Source organism: Emydura macquarii, unplaced genomic scaffold (assembly GCF_026122565.2).
Source record: "Emydura macquarii macquarii isolate MOO-44397 ecotype Brisbane River unplaced genomic scaffold, CSIRO-AGI_Emac_v2 contig_450, whole genome shotgun sequence".
NCBI lineage: Eukaryota > Metazoa > Chordata > Testudines > Chelidae > Emydura > Emydura macquarii.
This window is the reverse complement of record NW_027130587.1, coordinates 9175385-9195536: the sequence shown is the minus strand read 5'-3', so window position 1 is coordinate 9195536 and position 20152 is coordinate 9175385. Positions and strand designations below refer to the sequence as shown.

Below are 20152 nucleotides of genomic sequence, written 5' to 3'. Positions count from 1 at the left end.
CACTTTGCTTTAATTTAACCTTCTACACAGAGGCTCTTGTCGCTTCATTATCACATTATTTTTAGATAATTGTCACTGTAATGTCAGAACATGGGTCGATGGCCATTAGATGTATTGCCAGAACTAGCAACAGATGTGTCAAGAAGATGTAAAGTGTATGACAATTTGTTGAGAAAATCTGACAACAGGGATTTGAGGTTATAAAATTTGGTTGCCTGTACTTACAAAACTGTTTAGGAAAAATAACTTAGTAAAAGTAGGATACATTACTAAAGCTAAATCACCACAGTCAACTTGTGGTGGTTTTATATGGGGATATACTTTGAAGAGGTCTTTGCAGACTTCCTTAAAGACCTCTTGTATGGCCAAAACATAACATACTGGCCTTTCAAATCCAGAAACCGTAGCTCAAATGCTGGCTCACAAAACACAACAGTAACGAGTTTGGTGGTCTCATTCATATCTTTGTTTATGCCCAAGACAAAGCTAGCTCACAATTTGGTTTGATTAACAGTCATTGCTCAAGAGATGCCCACAACTTGAGACAGCTGCAGCTATTGTAAGTTAAGACTCTAGCTGCTCTGGCAGCGTGGACAAGCAAAGCTTACAAATGTCCATTTCAGTTTTCTCTTCTGTTTTTTTCTAATAGAAGGTTGCATGGTCCAATGGACAGGTCACTACATCAGGGCCCAGGAGACCTGGATTGTACATCCACCTCTACCACTTCCCGTAAACTCTTCAGGGAAGAATATGTTTATTCAGTACCTATCACAATGGAGCTCTGATCTTGGTTTGGGCCTTAAAGTAATACTGGAATACAATTAATAATTTACATTTTTTTCCCTTGGGCAAAATTTTCAAAAATGCCTAAATGAATGGAGCCTACTCCCATTTTCAGAAGGGAGTCTAAATCCCATTAAAAGTCAATGGGATTTAGGCTCCTTCGCCACTCGGGCACTTTTGAAAGTGTTTCCATGTATCTAAACTTTCGCTGATGTGCATTCAGATTAATATGCAGAAGTAAAATACCAGAGTTCTGTCTGTGGCCTCGTCACTGCTGCTACAGCTCGTGATCAGTGTGTTGTCTCTGCGTGATGAATGTGTTAGTGATTTATTACTCATCCATTGCCAGCATCAGAAAATATTCGGATAATAATGCCAAAGAATAATTGAAAACAAAAATTATCTATCAGTTCCTAGTCAGCCTGGTTGTCATCTAAATGTCACATTAATTTCTAAACTGACAGACTATCAGACTAGTCTTTTAACTCTATTATTGCTTTAAGAAGTATTAATTTTGATCATTCTGGGATGGGTAGCAGATTTATTTCAGATGCTCCTGATAAGAACAATTTACTTTAAAGTCAACAACTCTCATGTTGCCTCAGGAGATGAGTGAAGTGTATAAAATCCATTATCCTGCAGTTAGAAAGTTAGACTGAGATTTCCAAAGGTGCCTACGGGATTAGGATGTGCAATTTCCATTAATTTAATGGGAATTTGGGATTCAAATCTCTTAGGCTCCTTTTGAAAAAATCTCAACTTTAGTGTTTATTATGAAGTCACTACATAATGCTATATAAGTTACTACATAATGACAGTGGTTTTCAAACTGGTGTACACTTATCCTTATGGGTATGTGAGCTCTTCTTAGGGGGTACGCAAGAATAATCCCGTAATGATGGACAATGCATTTCATTTAGTAAACTTTGCTAATCTAATCAGAGGTATATTAGGACCCTATCTCAGATGGGGATATGCGATAGACTACGTTATTTGGAAAGGGGTACGCAACCTAAAAAGTTTGAAAACCATTGCTATATGAGATACCATAGTCACTTCCTATTATAAGCACAGCATGCGGGTGGGGGGAAATCAATGTCTCTCATATATCACTGTGTGAGAGCTCTTGGTGAAATATCATAATTTAGTAGCAGCATCCACCATATTATATATAGTATCGTTATATATAATTACTCATAGCATCATTTCCCATATCTAAGATCCTCACCCAGTAAGATCATCCCCTTACAAGGAGTTATTTTGACATAACTTGTGAGTAAAGCTTTTCTGGATTGGGCTTTTGTTCCTTACAAATAGTATTTTTCCACTCTTCACCTCTTTGCTTTTTTTCTATTTATCTTAATCAAAGAATCTCTCAGCCTTTTAGTTGTATATTACCCACCCATTAGGAAATCTAAATAAAACTACTGTCTGTGCGTGCCACACTGCTTCTATCAGTAATAGCTGATGGATCTGCTTGCAATTGGCTTTTGTTTACATATATAGCTATCATAGTCGGTAGTTAGCTAGCGTTTGTAATGTACAGTACTTCAAAGATAAGTGCTATAAGCGTCAAGCATTATTATGCTCCAATATGTGAGCAAATTCACATTTCTTTTCAGTATTTTAAATGAGTTGAGTGCCACTTTAAAAAGACAAAAAATATATTTCACAAAAATCATGAAAAAGGGCCACATTTCAAAAAAGTGCCTCAATTTTGCATATGCAGTCCCCACGAGTTTCAATCTGGGAAAACAGCCAGCTATTCAATTTGTGTGCGCAAACACTGTATGCATGCATCAGTTCACACCTGAGTGTGTGAAAGTTATTGCATTTGCAAAGTTGCAGATGTAAATTTAATAGATGCTTTTTTTTTTTCATAATATGACCCTACATTATGCAATTGGAAAGTAGGTTAAAGTTCTAATTTGCTTTTTAACCTTTATATAATACCTGTTTATTTTTGTGCACCTCTTCCAGCTAGGGGGAAACTAACTTTACTCATCAATTTCACTTTCCTTTCTAGCCAATTTCATGTCCTACATTGGCATAAGGATTCAGTTTGAGATTCTAACACTGCAGGGGAATGTTTATCTGAACATTCAGAGGTGCATATATTAAAAACAGCTTTAAAATAAATTTCTATTCCTATTCGATTTTGTTAAATATCCGTTTTATTTTTACCAACACAAACTTAAATGTTGGGCCTAAAATGAATGGCAGTGGTCTTCTAAAGCATTTTCCAGTTTCCTTGTAAACATTTGGCTTGGTGCACAGAATTTTTATATGAACATGTAATTTTTCACTTCTGAGAGGTCTCTTCAGCAGTATGCTGACCACCTTCACTCCCACTGCTTTCACACACTGAGCAGCTTACTGCATTGAGCCATTTCTGTAAATCAAGCAGAAAGCGCTACACAGAATTGGTTGTTCAGAACCGATACCTGCTAGCAACAGAGATGGACTCTAGCATTCCATACTTTAGGGATGTTCAGATCAAGAACCTAATTCTGTGCCTGTTTGTCTACATACTTATATGGCCCTTACTACTATAGTATCTGAGCGCTTCACAATCGTTAATGGATTTTATCCTTAACAACACCCCTGGGAGTTCATGAAATATTATCCCCATTTTACACATGGAGGACTGAGGCACGGTCTGGACTAAGTGATTCACACAGGGAGGATGGCTGAGCAAAGAATAGACCCTGGTTTCTCAAGTCCAGGGCCAGTGGCCTACCCACCAGTCCATCATTCCCACTCTCAAATTGTCATCAACGTGTAGTTAGCAAACAGTTTGTATATTGATTTCATAGCCACTGACTCATGTCATAGTTTCAAGGTAACTGCACCTGTATTCCCCATCTGTGACCCTTGAGGGCATCCACTTAAAGGCTTCTGGGGCTCAGCCATCACCTCTCTGGGGCAGAGACCTGTGCGTCACTTCTCCTGACTGGGGTTTTAAGATGGCACAGCTCCCTACACTGCAATAGCCCCAGCAAGCCAGTCTGCCTAAAAATGCCAGCACCAGTGGTTTATTTCTCTCTGAGGGCTGTGAACAGCATATTGCCAATTGTTACAAGTTACCACACTTCTCCATCTAAACAGACACATTTGTTTTTCAGGTAAAAGCATTACAGAAAAAACATACCACACATAAGGGTTGGGCTCCCCTTGGGCAGCAGGTTCTGTCTGTTTGCTGGATCAGAAAGAAGACTCCGAGTCAGTCTAAACTCAGGCTATTTATCCTGTTGTCCTAAAGCCAATGTAGACAAGTATACGTGAGACACTCCAGGAAGTGAATCTCTCAGCGGGAGTTGCAGGGGGCTTACAACCTGGCTGATTTGCTTGAAACACCAACCTTTTTAGTACCTGGAGAAGCTGTGGTAGCCCCCTCTAATGGAGTAGAACACAAACACACACAGACTTGTGTTTACATAACACATGGTACAGCAGCACAGCTATGGCATTGCAGCTGAGTCAGTGTAGCACCAGTGTACACACGCACTACAGCAATTGAAGGGGTTCCCTGTCACTGAGGTTAATCCAGCCCTCTGAGAGCTGGTAGGTAGATCAATGGAAGAATTCAGAGAATCCCAAGATTGCATGGGAAGTCTATGACTGAGGTAAGAATTGAAAGTTGTCTACTGAGTCATTACCCATTAGACCACCATCCTTAACCTATGCCTATTATGCGTGCACGCACACACTCTTTCTGAATGTGGGTTCACACGGTAAAGTTCTGATATTTTTGTATGAACTTCCACAACTTTTGAGGCTATTTGGACCACACTCATTCCTAAATTTTATGTAAATGTAGAAACAAAGAGAGAGATTAAGTAGGAATGAAAAAGAAAATTACAAACATTAACTGCAATAGAAGCCACAGATTCCTTTCAGCAGTTTTCACAACCCTTTCATTACCTTTTTTTGTACATCTAACATAAGACCATAAGAACAACCATACTGGGTCAGACCAATTGTCCATCTAACCCAGTATCTTGTCTTCCGACAGTGGCCAATGCCAGATGCTTCAGAGGGAATGAAGAGAACAGGTAATCATCAACTGATCCATCCCGTCAGCCATTCCCAGCCTCTGGCAATCAGTAGTCTCTGTCTGTCTGTCTGTCCTGGCTCATAGCCATTGATGGACCTATCCTCCATGAACTTATCTAGTTCTTTTTTGAACCCCGTTTTAGTCTTGGCCTTCACAACATCCTATGGCAAGGAGTTCCACAGGTTGACTGTGCATTGTGTGAAGAAATACTTCCTTTTGTTTGTTTTAAACCTGCTGCCTGCTAATTACATTTGGTGACCCCCAGATTTTGTGTTATGAGGAGTAAATAACACTTCCTTATTTACTTTCTCCACACCAGTCGTGATTTTATTGACCCTAATCATGCCCCCCCCCCCGTAGTCTCTTTTCCAAGCTGAAAAGTTCCAGTCTTATTAATCTCTCCTAATCATTTTAGTTACCCTTTTCTATATCTTTTCCAATTCCAGTATATCTTTATTAAGATGAGGTGACTAGATCTGCATGCAGTATTCAAGATGTGGGAGTACCATCAATTTATAAAGAGGCAATATGATATTTTCTGTCTTATTATCTATCTCTTTCCTAATGATTCTCAACATTCTGTTAGCTTTTTTGACTGTTACTGCACATTGAGTGGATGTTTCCAATGTGCATTACTTTGCATTTACCAACATTGAATTTCATCTGCCATTTTTTCCCCCAGTCATCCAGTTTTGTGAGATCCCTTTGAAACTCTTTGCATTCAGTTCTTTACTATAGTTTCAACCAATTTGCCTAGTACTGAAGTTAGGCTTACTGCCTGTAATTGCTGGGATCACCTCTAAAGCCTCCAGTCATCTGGTACAGAAACTGATTTAAATGATAGGTTACATACCACAGTTAGTAGTTCTGCAATTTCACACTTGTGTTTCTTCAAAACTCTTGGGTGGATATCATCTGGTTCGGGTGACTTATTTATCAATTTGTTCCAAACCTCCTCTAATGATACCTCAATCTGGGACAGTTCTTCAGATTTGTCACCCAAAAAGAATGACTCACATCTTCTTCCGTGAAGACCGATGCAAAGAATTTATTAAGTTTCTCCGCAATAACCTTATCTTCCTTCAGTGCTCCTGCAGCATCTTGATCATTCAGTGGCCCCACTGGTTGTTTAGCAGGCTTCCTGCTTCTGATGTACTTTAAAAAAATTGTGCTGTTACTTTTTGAGTCTTTGGCTAGCTGCTCTTCAAATTCTTTTTTGGCCTCCCTAATTATATTTTTACATTTCATTTGCCAGAGTTTATGCTGCTTTCTATTTTCCTCAATAGGATTTAACTTCCACTTTCTCCTTTAACTTTGCTGTTTAGCCATGGTGGCACTTTTTTGGTCATCTTATTATGTTTTTTAATTTGGGGTATACATTTAAATTGAGCTTCTATTATGGTGTATTTAAAAGTTTCCATGAAACTTGCAGGGAAGCTGCAGTATAAAGAAAACATTTGCTTCTAAAAAAAGACAGCAGAACTTAAAATTCTCTCAAATACTCTTACAAATATATATATATTCCCCCAAAATATCCATGGAGGGAGAGAACACATGGCCATAGAGGAAGCTCTTTGATAGTATGGGAGTTATCTAATCAGGGAACAGAGAAAAAAACCACACACACGAGACTTGTGTGATGAATCACACAGCAGGAATAGAAAATCAGAAAGAGCAGTACATATGGCAAATAGTTTACAAGCAAGCCGCAGGCTGAAATATGTATATATAAACCATTTACTGACTAATTCTGAACAAACAAATTTGTAAAGATCTAAGTCTGTTCATGGATAATTTGTGAACAACAAAAAGGGAGTGAATTAATCAAATATACTCTTTACTATCAATAGTTACCAAGCAGTAATACAATACTATACACACACGCAGCATTCATCTGACTGGCAATCTGGAAAAGGGCAACATTCAAAGGGCTACATTACATATTGGTTTGTGCTGCACCCAAACATAAGAAGCAACTCCACTTCCACCCAGCCTCATCAACGTGTAACACCTGCAAACAAGGCCAAGTAGGTTCTAAGTGTCTCACCAATTTTAAGTTTCAGAAACCTGCATGGTCTCTCCTGTTCCTATTGGTCTGCAGAGGCATTTAAGACAGCAGTTCTGGTTCATGTCAGAGAATCCCAAGATCACACAGGAAAGTCTATGGCTGAGGTAATAACTGAATGCATTCTACTGAGTCCTTATCCATTAAACCATCCTCCTTAAGTCTGCAGGTCTGAGCTGGCACTTCAACTTTTGCATAAGGAAATGTCCAGTGTGGACAGGAGAGATGTGCTGTTGCTTACAAAACGTCATTACTAATCACATATTAATTCTGTAGCACAGTGCAGTTATCAGACCATCAGCACAGAATTCTACTGATTCTGTCTTTAAGGCCAACATTCACAAAAAAAAGTTTCAACCGAGAGATGGGGGGTGCACAGTTTGGCTGGCATTTTTTTACTTGCTTTATATCATATCTTGCAGATAAGAAACATAGGAACTACCATACTAGATCAGATTAATAATAAGCTTATATTTATACAACAGAGCTTTATAAATGTTGCGCTTATTTAGAATTGCTTCATCCATCACTCAAATGCAGCCAACTCTGAGTGCGACACAGCAAAGCAGAACAGCACACAAGAGTTAAGACTTAACTTACCATAATAATTATTATTATCTGCATTACCTTAGCACCTAGAAGCCCTAGTCATGGACTAAATTTGTTCAAACACCTCCCTGCGTCCTCCCACTAGGCAAACCACAGGAGAAATACAGGATTCCCTTATAAAATGAGAGGATGATACATTCTGTGATAGTCGAAACTTGGCACAAGACATAACATCAAGGCCACAGGCAAATTATAAAATAAAATGTTAACGGATGCTGTGAAAGAAGTATTTCACTGGCTGATGGATTTTGCAGGGAGCTATTCTATATGCTTGGATTAAGGCCTGCTAGACAGTTGTCACTGAAATGCAATTTTTAAAGAGTAAAAGTAAAAAAAAAAACAACCCACAAGTGAAGTTATACTAGACACCTGCACATCTCAAACTGGTACTAGATCTTCAGCCTTGTAAGTCTTCCTCACATGAATGGAGTTCATTTTAACTCCAAATTTAGACGTGGGGAAATTCTCCCCAGGGGAGTTGTTCCACCTTCCACTGGATCATTTGGGCAAATTTCACTATTTCTTGCCGTCACAGAGAACAGACTCTAAAGAGTGTTGGTCTTTCCCATTTTCTTGATCTTTCAGGTTCAATCACATGCTTTGCTGAAGCACAAAACTTACAGTATTGACTGGATAGTGTGCATAAGCAAAATTAACAGATATAAATTTTATGTGAATCAAAAATATACCCCTAACTTACACAAGTTATATTTGAGTCTACTTTTCAGCCAGACTCAACAATATTGCTACAACCTGCACTTGTAGTGGCCATATAGATAAGTAGCTACCTTTATGCACTTGTGTTAGAGTCCACCAGGAAATCATTTGTGGTTTGGACACATATATTGATTCCATCCATTTTCTTAGAGTTTGAGAGCATGACAGCATTTTCCTGCACGAAGCAGGCTCTTACACTACATTCCAAACGCACACCTGCTGGGAGCTTATTCTGACCTAAGAAAGGCACCTCTTGCACTCAATAGTGCATTGGGGTATTAATAGACTCCAAAGGTCTAGTTTGCACCCTCAAGGCTGGTCAAAAGCAGGAAGTCCTACAGTTCTCTAGCTCTCAATCCTAAGGAAAAGAGAAAAAGCTTCTGATGAACTCCCCCTCTGTAATTCTGGAAACACCAGGAGACAGCATCATACACATGCCAAATGCCAACTAAGGTCTTGTTTTGAGCTCCCTTGTCAGATACTGCAGGTAATGTTATATATTACACCAAAGTAATCAGATATCATTTTACCAAGTGTTTTTATAGCGCTATCTTCAGATATACTATACTTCATCTTTCCTTTTAAATTCCTTTCAGTCGCTATAGTAGAACTGACCACTGGTGCATCTAGCTGAGTGAGCATCTTGACTCTCACAGTGGCTAATGTCAGCTATAAAACCTTCAACAGTCACTCAATTAATAATACTTTACCTGTGTGTACAGTGCCTAGAATAACCTCTCACTAAGGCTGCAAGGTGATACCCCAATGCACATATTTCATAAATTATAATGATAGTGGTGGGAGGAAATATTATGCTCTTAAAATTGAGGACTGATATCCTGCAGAATTTTTTTCAGTACTACAGCTGCAGACAGTGTTATTTGCAGAAGTACCTATTCCTGAAAACTATTAAATTGTCTGTCCACTATCTTGCAGCAATGTGTTTCACAGGTTCATTATACCTAATATATAACCTAGTTATCCTTTTACTTCACTCCTCCTGCAACATTGTTTCAACTGCTTCTGTTGGATAACACTGGGTTTTAGATGAGGTGTCAACCACCTTTACAGGCAGGAAATTCTTCTCACACACGTGTATGGAGTAGCAATGTGAAATGATCCATTCTCAACTAGGTTACTGCGTCTCAATTTATACAACACCTTTCCCAAACCCCGAGATGGACCAAGATTACAATTATAACTAAAGACAAAACACCAGCAAATGTATGCTGCATTCTAGTACATGCCTAGCATCCACTGTATAGTTTTGCCATCTGCAATAGTTCTGAGTCAGTACACAAATGCAATACACAAGGTGCTGAGTTCAATGGTGCAGAACCATGCCTTAGTTCAGTATTCAAGAATCAGGGAAGGAGGGAACATACCGATATTACAGAAAATATTAACTATGTTAATTTTGCTATCCTAAAAGCTGTAGTTTTTTAAACCACAGAGATTGGAAGCTATAAATGGGACTCTTGATTGAGATCCCATTCCTACTAGTGAATCTATGGGGAACACTTACAAAAAAAACCTCTTCACAGTCTGTGTTTTAATTAGATATCTCACCTACATTTCTCACATCTCTACAACATGTTTCTCTATCTATCCCACATGGCATCTTTAAACTCCTTTTCTACATCTCCAAACTATTGAACCTGGTGAGATTTTAATAGAAATCCCTGCACTGTGCTATAAAGAGACGCATTACTTGAGGTTTTAATTAGCATCTGTCAAGGCTGAGCCATAGGAAATGTTGAATTGGTTCGTTTAACTTATTACAGAAAAGTGCATTTACTGTCTGGCCGTCTGCACATGAATGATGCAAAATGCTTCAGTCCTCAGAATCCCCTTCCAAAGATTAAAAAAAGATAGCAAACAACAAATTTCTGGTGGTAAAAAGCCATTTCCTCAATCAATACACAGCAAGCATCTTCAACCCTACGTTTGGCTGCGGAACTAGTTTCTGATCTCCTGAGGAAAATGTCATGATGGTATAATTTCCTGACCGGAACAACAAAACGGAGAGCCAGCATTATGTTATTACACATTCCTCCCATTCAGTGCAAGGTACTTGCAATCTTTTAAGAAACTAACATAGCTTAGAAATGAGTGACTAAACTGATTCACCCAGTTATGTCTCCTAAAGATAGAGCTTGCATGAGAACACAGAAAAGATAGGTAAGTGGCTCTCTACTTTTGCTAACTTCAAGAATCTTTGTTCTCTGTTATTTTTGATTTACATTTCCAAGCATGTCTGTCTGTGCACAAAAAGTATGAATAGAATGACAGCTACTCCTACCATTTAGCTGCCTGTAGACTATATCTTCTAGAAGGGAGAGCCTTTTCAGTACGGCGTCCTGGATAGGACTGATGCCATGGGCTGTCAAGTTGGCCACTTCTGCCCTGGGATGGATGTCATGGAAGGAATCTCCACTCTTGACAGTGATGGGTCTACACTTGGCCAGAAAGAGGACAAAGCCAGCCACTGCAATCAAGTTTAACACCAACAGAACTTTGACTCTCCTCAGCGAAGCCATCAAACTCCCAGGGTGGCCACTTCAGCTGCTGCGTGGCAAGTGGGGGACAGCCTGGCGCCTCCTGGCTAGGTATGCAAAGGCGGCTTCGATGGGAGGTGGCTGCAGGTGCGAGCACATCCCACCTCACCCTGGACTTTAGCAGGGAGTTGTCGCTGTCTCGAGCCCAAGCAGGGAGCGCGCAGGACCAAGTCACAGCCGCAAAGCAAATGCGGGTGGCCGGGAGCGATTGAGGACGGCAATGGCTAACCAGCGTGGGACTCTTCCTAGTCAGAGCCGAGCAGGTGCAGCGGAGATGGAGAGAACAGTTCGGGCTCTTTATCCCGGTTGTCCCGAGGGGCAATGTCACTGGGGATGCCGCTGATGCAACGCCTGGTCGCCTGGATGCTGCCCGAGCAACTTCATGCCCCTCGCGCGGGGGGTGCCCGTCCGCGGCTATGCTGCAGCTCTACAAAGCCCACATCCTGCAAGACGCCCGGGCAGGCGCCGGGCTCCAGGACTCGGTCCCGCAGGGAAGCCCCGCAGGGTCGGCACAATCCGGGCGTCCTTCATTCCCGCCGGCAACTTCGGCACCGGCCTGGCTTTAAAGAAGAAGAAGAAGGAGCGAGGAGGGGCTGGGGAGGGGGGATTTCACGGGTTTTCTCCCCCCCCCCGCTCCGCTCCGCTCCCTCCGTTGTTGTCATTCGTCAGCTCAACCCCGGCAGAAGGTCGAACGGCCCCGCGTCAGCCTGGCCCCCCGCGGGCTCCCCGCCGGAGGCTGAGGTGGGGCCGGGGTGCAGGGGCGGAGGGGGGAAGGCGGCAGGAGGGGGCTAGGCTCGTGTCCCCCCCTCCTCCGCGGGCGCGCGGCTGGCCCGGAGCGAGGAGCCGGCAGCGCCCCGCCCAGCCCCGCCCCGCCCCATCCCACGCCGCTGCTTCGCTTCGGGGGCTCGGCCACTTTCTGGCCTGGGGGGGTGGCAAGCCGCGGCGGCCGCTCAGCAGACAGACAGACAGACAGACGGGCAGAGCAGTCATGACCTGCAAGGAGACGCGGGGACCCGGGCGGGGGGGGAGAACCACCCACAACAAACCCCGGAGAAGCAGCCAGACGCATCCCGCCCTCCGCCCTCCCCCCGGCGCCGCAGGCAGAGCCTGTCCGGCGCGGCCGAGGCTGCAGCGATCGAGTGTGTGTGGGGGGGGGGGGGGGCGCGGCGCCAGGTCTCGCGCGCCCCGCACGGCCGGGGGGACGGACGGACGGACGGACGCTGCGGCAAAGGCGCCCCCCCCGCGCCGGCTCTGCCCCCGGACCAGGGCGCGCGCAGGAAAGACCCGGAGGGGAGCAAAGCGGGACGGGGGGGGGGCCTCACCGGCTGCACGCGCCGGTGCGAGGCTGGCTGGGGCGCAGGACCCACATCTTCCTCCTCCTCCTCCGCCGCCGCCTCCAGCGCGTGTGCACGGCGCCGCCTGTGATGGAGAGGAGCCGCGGGAGAGTCCCGGGCACCGGGGGGGGCGGGCTGCTCTCACTGCGCTCCCCGGCAAGCGTCTGGAGAAGCGGCTCGCTCCGGCCTCTGCCTTCCGCCCAGGGCGCGGGGCTGATGGTCCCCCGGGCTGCCCGACTCCCCGCGCGGCTGTGCGCCTAGGGACGGGCTGGAAGGAAAGGCCGGGCTGGAGGAAGGGGAGGTGTAGCCGGGCTGGACCCCGCTGGCGAGGAGAAGGCGGCTGCGGGTGGAAGTTGGGAGGGGGTGGGGGTCCCGGCGGCTGGAGCATCAGCACCAGCACGCTTGTCTAACCTACAGCAGGGCCCTGCCCTTTCCTTCCCCCGGTCCAAAACTACAACAATCCAGAAGAGCAAAGGCAGGGAAACTAAGTCACAGCTCAGCCACTGTTAAACAGGGCATTCATCTAGCCCAGGGATCAGAAGTGACTCCAGTTCTGCAGTCAGCCGGGCCTAGGAGTCCACCCTTATACAGTCCCCTTTGCTTTTCTCTAGGGTGACCCGATGTCCCGATTTTATAAGGACAGCCCCGCTAGTTGGGGCATTTTTTTTTTTTTTTACAGAGGTGCTTTTTACCCCCCACGTCCTGTCTGGATTTTTCACACTCGCTATCCAGTCACCCTACTTTTCTCAGTGTCAGATCCTTGCATTTTCTTTTAATGCACAGTTAGGCTGAGTGAATCTCCATCCTTTCTTAAAGATAATCTGCAGCATGGTTGCAGGCTAGAGACTAGATTCATCTATGAAACCACAAACAGCAGCACATCCACCAAAGTCAGTCAAATTCAGAGCATACATTTGAACAAAAATACTTTAAAATATTCTTCAGGAACAGGCAAACCAAATGAATACATTTTCAAAATAGATATGGGCCAGATCCTCACTTCATGGAGCTCTAGCTCTACCCTTATTCAACACTTGAGGGCTGGGTCCATATAGAGAGAGCTATGAATTCTTCCATTTTATCATTACCTAGAGACAGACTTGAAGATATTTTTCAGTGACTTTTTTTTTTAAAGCCAGTGTTCGTTAAAAAGATAAAGAACCTTTCCCAGTCTCATGCAGTGACCAAATACCACTTTCCCCCTCCTCAAATTGTCTTAATTATAAACAAGTGGCCCATAACATTCTGATTCTCATGATAAAAAATATCACCTTGGATTGACATAACAAAATTATATATTAGTATAATGATATGATATGAGAGAAGGGAGAAAACACTCACGGGCATACATGCAAAGGTACAACTTTTTCTTTTTTTTTTTTTTTAAACAAAATCTGTGTTTTGTTAATCTGATGACCCTTAATCCAGATCTGGAGAGGGTTGTTCAATCTTCAGATCTCCATGTTCCTGCCTCAGCACAGGGGGATGGACTAGACAATCTCTGCCAACCCTACATTTCTGTGATTGTATGTTCATTCAGTCTTTAACCTTCCTGGTGGAAAGCCAGGAAGGGTGCCAACCAGAATAATAGATTTAGCAATGTGGCCACTTGACTATCACTAGCTGGAGACCACCCTGGCATTTCACATTGTCCACTCTTCAGATGGAAGCCACTGGGATAGGTTTGAAATAAGTACCTAGGGGATTGCAATGGGAGTGAATAGAATGGTAAAATTCTTCCAGTGTAAGACTCCATCAGCCATTTTTCAATGTCTATAATATTTTATCCAAAAATCATGAATTCTTAAGAGGACAGACCCATGTAATTACAGGAGTCATTATTGATCCATTATTGATATTGTGCCATTATTAAACTTATTTTCATAGGAATCATGATATAAAAATGCAGCAGTAATTCAAATCCAGATTGAAGCATGGTGTCAAACTAGAACTGGACAGAAGGGGTTAATTTAAAAACATTCCCCCTCTCCTCAAAAACACACAAACCAAAACCTTGAGGAGACTTGACATTTCAGATGATTGATAAGGGGATACAAAATCTTTTGCCTCTAGATTCCTGGTTCAAATCCAAACTAAGGTTGATAAATGACCAAACATTGCTACAATCCAAGAATGTTCAATAGTCTGAACAATATGAGTTGATGGTCCCTAGTCAAATTTCCAGTGCTCAGGTGCTCACGTTGCAAAATCCATTACCACCATTCACAACCTTATCGAGAGTTTCACCAGAAAGGCCAAGCTCTGAACGGCTGTGTTTGCCCAGAAGAGTGAACTACTCCACCCTTTTCAGATGAGGACTGAGGGAGGTTGGCAAGAAAGTGGGAGAAAGTCTACATTGCATCTGCCTGTTTTTTACCTTATATGTGGATAAACAAAAGACTAGTTTCCAGAGCTGTCAATCCACGCACTTGCCTTCAGCAGATGTACTTATTCAAAAAATAATAATTAGAGCTGTTTACCAAAAAGAAAAGCTGCATAGCATTCAAAGCAGAGAAAATACTCCTATTTGCCTGCATATTTTTAACTGCTGCTTTTTGAAAGAAGGGGTTCAGTCTTGGAAAGATAGTGCCCAACTCATCCTACAAGTTCATCATTGCACAGAACTCCCACTGAAGTGAACATAGGTGCATTATATACATGTAGCAAAGTCAAGTTTTAATTACAAAGCCCTAATAAAAGATTAAATTTAAAAGAATGACACACAAGTAATATGGCCTTAATGCTGTTATAGTGTTTGCAAAAGTAAAATGCAAATTATTAATTTCTATGAAAACAAAATTCCACTAAATCATGAATATTCAATAGTTTAGTTACTGATATAAGAATCATCTAGCTAAAAATTCTGCTGCTTGAATACAAGAAATATCAGTTTCTAGTTACAAGAGTTTTTTTGAAAAGTAAATTGCTTTTCTAAGATTATTATGCTCAGTTTCTTAATTTCTATTACTAGATTGCTTCCTCTTACAGAAAAAAATCTACAGTCAGGAGCTAAAAGGGGAGGCCTGAATTCAGTCCATTGTGGGGAAAGGTGTTGGAGGCCCAGTACAATCTGAGTTGCTTGACCACGGTCCTACAGGCCTAGCATAGTTTCAGTTGCTTGCTTGGCTATTCTGACCCCTATAGCAGGACATCTTCCAGTTGGCAGCGACTGAATAACCTTATAGATGTCTCAGTTTCTGCATAGCATGGCACATAATAAGACAAAATACAGATACTCTATGCTTGCAGCTGCACATAGATAATGGTGATGGGAACAACAAGTTATCCTTGAACCTCTGGGGTACACTGTTTTATTGCCAAGGGCCATATTTTTACTCCACCCCTCCTATCACCAGATGTTGTTTTGACGACCCCAATTATTATGGCGAGAATGGAATGTAGTTAAGGGTGGAAACCCAATGTAGGTAATTAGCATAGATGATAACGAAAGAGAGATAATTAGGTAAAGGTTGTTTATGGAAGGGTATAAGTAGTCACCACTTAGACAAAGGGGGGGTGCTCCATCAACACCTGACTCCGTGGGAGGTGCTGCCCGTTGGACCAGAGGCCACTGACTCCCAGGCGGGGCACCTGAAGAAAGCCGTTCCTGTATACAGCCTTCTGAGTGACTGCTTAGCTCTCCAGGCTTAGTGAGTATGATATATTGTAGTTAATTTTAGGCTTTGTCTCGAACTAGTATATTTATAGAAAACCTTGCAATTAAACCTTATTGATCTGCAAATTGGGCGTACCGTGTCTCACTGGTATCCACACTGATCACAAAGTGTCCAGAATCAACAAAAGAGAAATAGGGTTTCCCTCTCTCCCGGCTCAACGAGCCAAGATTATACTCCCAAACCTATCAGGTCCTGTGGTGGATTTACAGAAAGCCATGGCCCATCTTGTGGAGACCTGTACCAGTACTCCCAGCTCCAGTAACAGTTTATTGTGCATGCATGAATAATGCACAGTAATATAAGAAGCTACACCTGTAGAGAAGGTGCAGAAAAATTGTGCATCATGTAATGTTTTTATTATTATTAAATAGCATGTGCTCTTTGAAAAATTTAAAACTGCACATGTAGTAGGAGGCAGAATTAACCATGCAGCCTTATTATTCTACTAATAGGAAATCCTTTACAAAAATAAAGTATGGGGTTTTTTTTAAAAGAATAAAAAGAAAAAAAAAAGAGATCATCACTCTCCAAGACTTCAAAACACTGCTGACACACAACAAACCGCCATAATCTGCGACTAGTTGGTTGGATGCCTTGTTCCATGCTCTCTAAGAGGCTTTCAGGAGAAAACCTCTCTCCTGTGTCAGGTAAGTGCTTTGCTGCCAGCTAGGGAAAGTGGTTTGTGTCTAACCAGCTGCAAAGCTGTTCTAGTGAATGAGTGCAGGACTCTTTCTTGTGTCCCTTACAAACTGCCTAAGAGCCCGCCTTTAATTCTTTTGCACACTGCACATTCCACAGGACCCCTTCCACCAGCTGTCCTTACTGACTCCCAGCCATATATATTTTTCTACTTTCCCTCTTATTCCAAAGTGGCTGAAGCAATTTTGTTCGTTCTTTCCAGAACCACTCACTTTTGAGCAGATGCTAAACATGGGAAATTTCAGTCTGAAAAGTTTCAGAAAATAGAAAGTGACTGAAAAGCCAGGAATTAGAATAGAAGCCATTATGCATATTTCAGTATATCCAACACCAAAACAGCAATATGGCAGCATCCTTCAATATGAATTGCACAGGATGATCTGGTTGATTTTGTTATACAGAGTGGCACAACTGCTTCCAAACAGCTTGCTGCCAACTATGTTTTCTTGAGAGCTGCTGCATTTTCTAGTGTAGACATGGCCTAATACTCTGGAAAAATTCTATTTCTGCCAAACACACTAGGGTATCAAAGCGACGTATATCCTCTAATATATGCTTGACCAAAATTATTATTTCCCTGTATCTGAGAAAAAAAATTCCACTAAATCTTCATTATTCAATGGTTCAATTACCGATATCAATTTTCTAGCTAAAAGCTTCACTCCTTGCATGCAATGAGCACTGGGCTGCCACTTACAAGAGTTTTTGCAAAGGAATTTGGCTTACTCCAGTTAGCAATGATCCCTTGGGGGCCATTTCATCTTATAGCAGCCTCCTGTCTGCTCTAACTGGTCTCAGGGTCTAGGAGAGAACAAGGGTATTATAACTGGCTCCCTGGATGCAAGGTGGACACAGCAGTGTACTTTCATTAGTGTAAAGCTAGTGTAAGTGAAAGGACAGTCAGGTCTTTTGCATATAAAGCCACTTGACCTGTGTTACTGAACTTTGACTTTGAAACCTCTCACGAAACCCAAGATAAAAGAAAAAAAAATTCAGCAGAAATAAAGTCTTTAAATTCTCCCTCCAAAACTGAAAGTAGAAGCTGTGCCTGGTTTATTGGTTTAGTGCAATTATTTTCTCTTTTGACATCAGGCATGCATTAGCTTAAGTTGATGCTAAGGATTTGTCACTCTCTAACATTTCCATTAGATTCTTGAGGATTCCAGGTTACTGTTTAGATTTAGTTCTATATCCCTAGTGCATGCAATCATCAGTGAAAGAATCTCCCCTATCAGTTCTGAAGAACTCAAATTTCCTGTTCCATCTGTGGATTTTTTTTGAAAAAATTATTGGACTCAGGATTCAGTCCTAAAAAGTGTGACACTTCTACAGGATGTTAAGTCTGCTCGACTCCCATCAAAACAACTGGGAGTTGAAGGCACAAAGTAGTTTGCAGGGTAAAATCGTTATAATCTAAGAAATTATACCCCTTGCATGACCTACAGAGTTATGGAGCAATATGGCTTTGTGGGTGTCAAGTGCTTATTTTTGCCCATACCAGTAGTGCAGTTTCAAAACTTGTTTTAAAAAAATGTTTCAAATTGGAAGATTCATCAAAACTGACCTTTTCCCATGAAGTTTCAGTTTTGGTGAATCAGCATTTGCCAATGAAAAATGTTTAATTCTTGACCAGCTCTAATAATACAGTGATAATGTAACATCTGCTTCTCATTCTAGTTGGAACACTGAAATGAAGAGCAGAAAAAGCAAAAGAATAAATTAAGTTATGGTCCAATGGTCAGCAAAGTTCCCACTGTTTCTAAATTGGTTCTTCCGTGACTTATCTCAGTGAAGATCCTCTTTGGATCTTTTTAAGAAACTTCAGAAGTGCTGATCCCTAAAGATATCGGTAGAAGTAGGTGAAACCTCCGTTTTAGTTTTTTGAAAAGCCTGTGACCCAACTCTCACAAGCTAAAACCACAATGCAAAACACTGTCCATTTCACTAATGTCATAATTTGATGAGCAGCTCACAGTCACATGCTTTGGTTAAAATTTCATAAAATGTGAATAAAAATGTGTAGAAACAGGATGAATCCCCCAAATCTTTAAAGATTTAGCTGTAAAGAATATTTCTTTCTTGCTGTACCTGCTCTGTGAGTGAGAGGAAGAGAGAAAGCTGAATGGTTGGAACTCAAATTTACTCTTGGGTGTTAAATATCTGCACAAGTTAGTGGCCACAAATGACTACCGAAAGGGAAGATTCCTTGGAGATCAGCTTTAAATATGGCTTTCTTTGAAGTCCAGTCTGGCAAGGTGTTAGTTCTCACACAGGATTGGCCCTCAAAATGAGAAAGGAAACCACAGTTTCAAATTGGTCAGAATGTCGTGTTTTGACTTTTTGAAACAGTAAGTTTCATGTGTCTGTTCAAAACATTCTGAAACTTTAGTTCATTTATACCTTTTAACAAAAGATATAAAATAGTATGAAAAGGTGAAAATCAAAACAAAATGCTTAAAAATTATCTAAATAAAATATTTAGGGTGGCCTGGTTCAAAATATTTTCAATTTACTGGTACATGAAAATTTTCAAGGTTATGACTTTTCATCGTGATTGGGATGGGGAAAAAATGTTCAAAATCTCAAAAATTTTCACATGACAGGAAAACCATTTCCCATCCAGTTCTACATATTGTACCATGGTACTTATATGCCCCCATAACTATAGTATCTAAGCACCTCACAGTCCTCAACTTAGTTGTCCTGACAACATCGTGTAGCGGAGGAAATGCTAGTTGCCTATTTTACAGATGGGGAACTGAGGCGCAGACAGACTAAGTGACTTGCCAAGGTCACACAGGAAATATGTGACAGAGCAGGGAATTGAATCTGGGTCTCCCTAGTTCCAGGCTAGCAACTTAAAGATTGTTTTTGCAGAACAATATTTTTCCATGTCAATAAAAAGCAAGGCAATCCAGAAATCTCATGAAAACCAATTCTCCTTAGATTTCTACCGTAAGAATCTGATCCTGCTCCCATTGAGGCTAATGGGAAGATTCCCTTTAACATGTCCTTCAGCAGAGTCACAGATCTGATAGTGCAGGTAAGATGCACATAAGCATTCAAACTGTTGGTTAAATCTTTCAATGGTCACCTGTCACTAGGGCCCTAATCCTGCTCCCCCTGATGTGATTGGAAGTTTTGGCCACTGTTTCCATGGGACTGAGGTCAGACCTCAGTTGAAATGGAGTTAAGGGATACAGCACTGTCCCCTTATCTTTGCAGCAATCCAGAATTTTTAATACTTTTGCATTACCTATAAAAACCGTTCCAGCACCTGTGGAATGAAATCCTTCCTGGTAAGAAAAGCCTCCTGTTGAAGCTGGCTCACAGGTGGTTTCTAGATACTGCAGCCAATACTCAAGTTTTACAGTGTTTTTCACCATTGACCCTCCATTGCGTAGCTAGGCTTGGCACAGGGGGATTCCACAGGGCACAGGGCGAGAAATCATCCCCCCGCATAGGTGCAGATCAGCAAGGCTATGCCACAGCCAATATTACAGCCCCGGGTCCCTGCCACTCCTGTGTACCAACTCGGCAGGGGTCAATGACTAATGGGTCCACATCGTCAAAGACCCCCGGCCTTCCCCAAAACCCTGGTATAGCCCTCCATCCCTATCTGTTGGGGATGTACACTGACCCCTCAGTTACCT

The 20152-nt window shown here is 42.1% G+C and overlaps 1 protein-coding gene across 3 annotated transcripts in view; it reads right to left on the bottom strand.

Annotated features, from left to right (window-relative positions):
- The window catches only part of GALNT17 (polypeptide N-acetylgalactosaminyltransferase 17), a 235303-nt gene extending 222897 nt beyond the window's left edge, over positions 1 to 12406 (bottom strand). For all 3 annotated transcript variants that reach the window (XM_067537921.1, XM_067537922.1, XM_067537923.1), the window contains exon 1: positions 10534 to 12406. In XM_067537921.1, the coding sequence (XP_067394022.1) occupies positions 10534 to 10771 (238 nt within the window). In that variant the 5' untranslated portion in view covers positions 10772 to 12406. The remainder of the gene's footprint in view (positions 1 to 10533) is intronic.
- Between the last annotated feature and the right edge of the window lie 7746 nt (positions 12407 to 20152).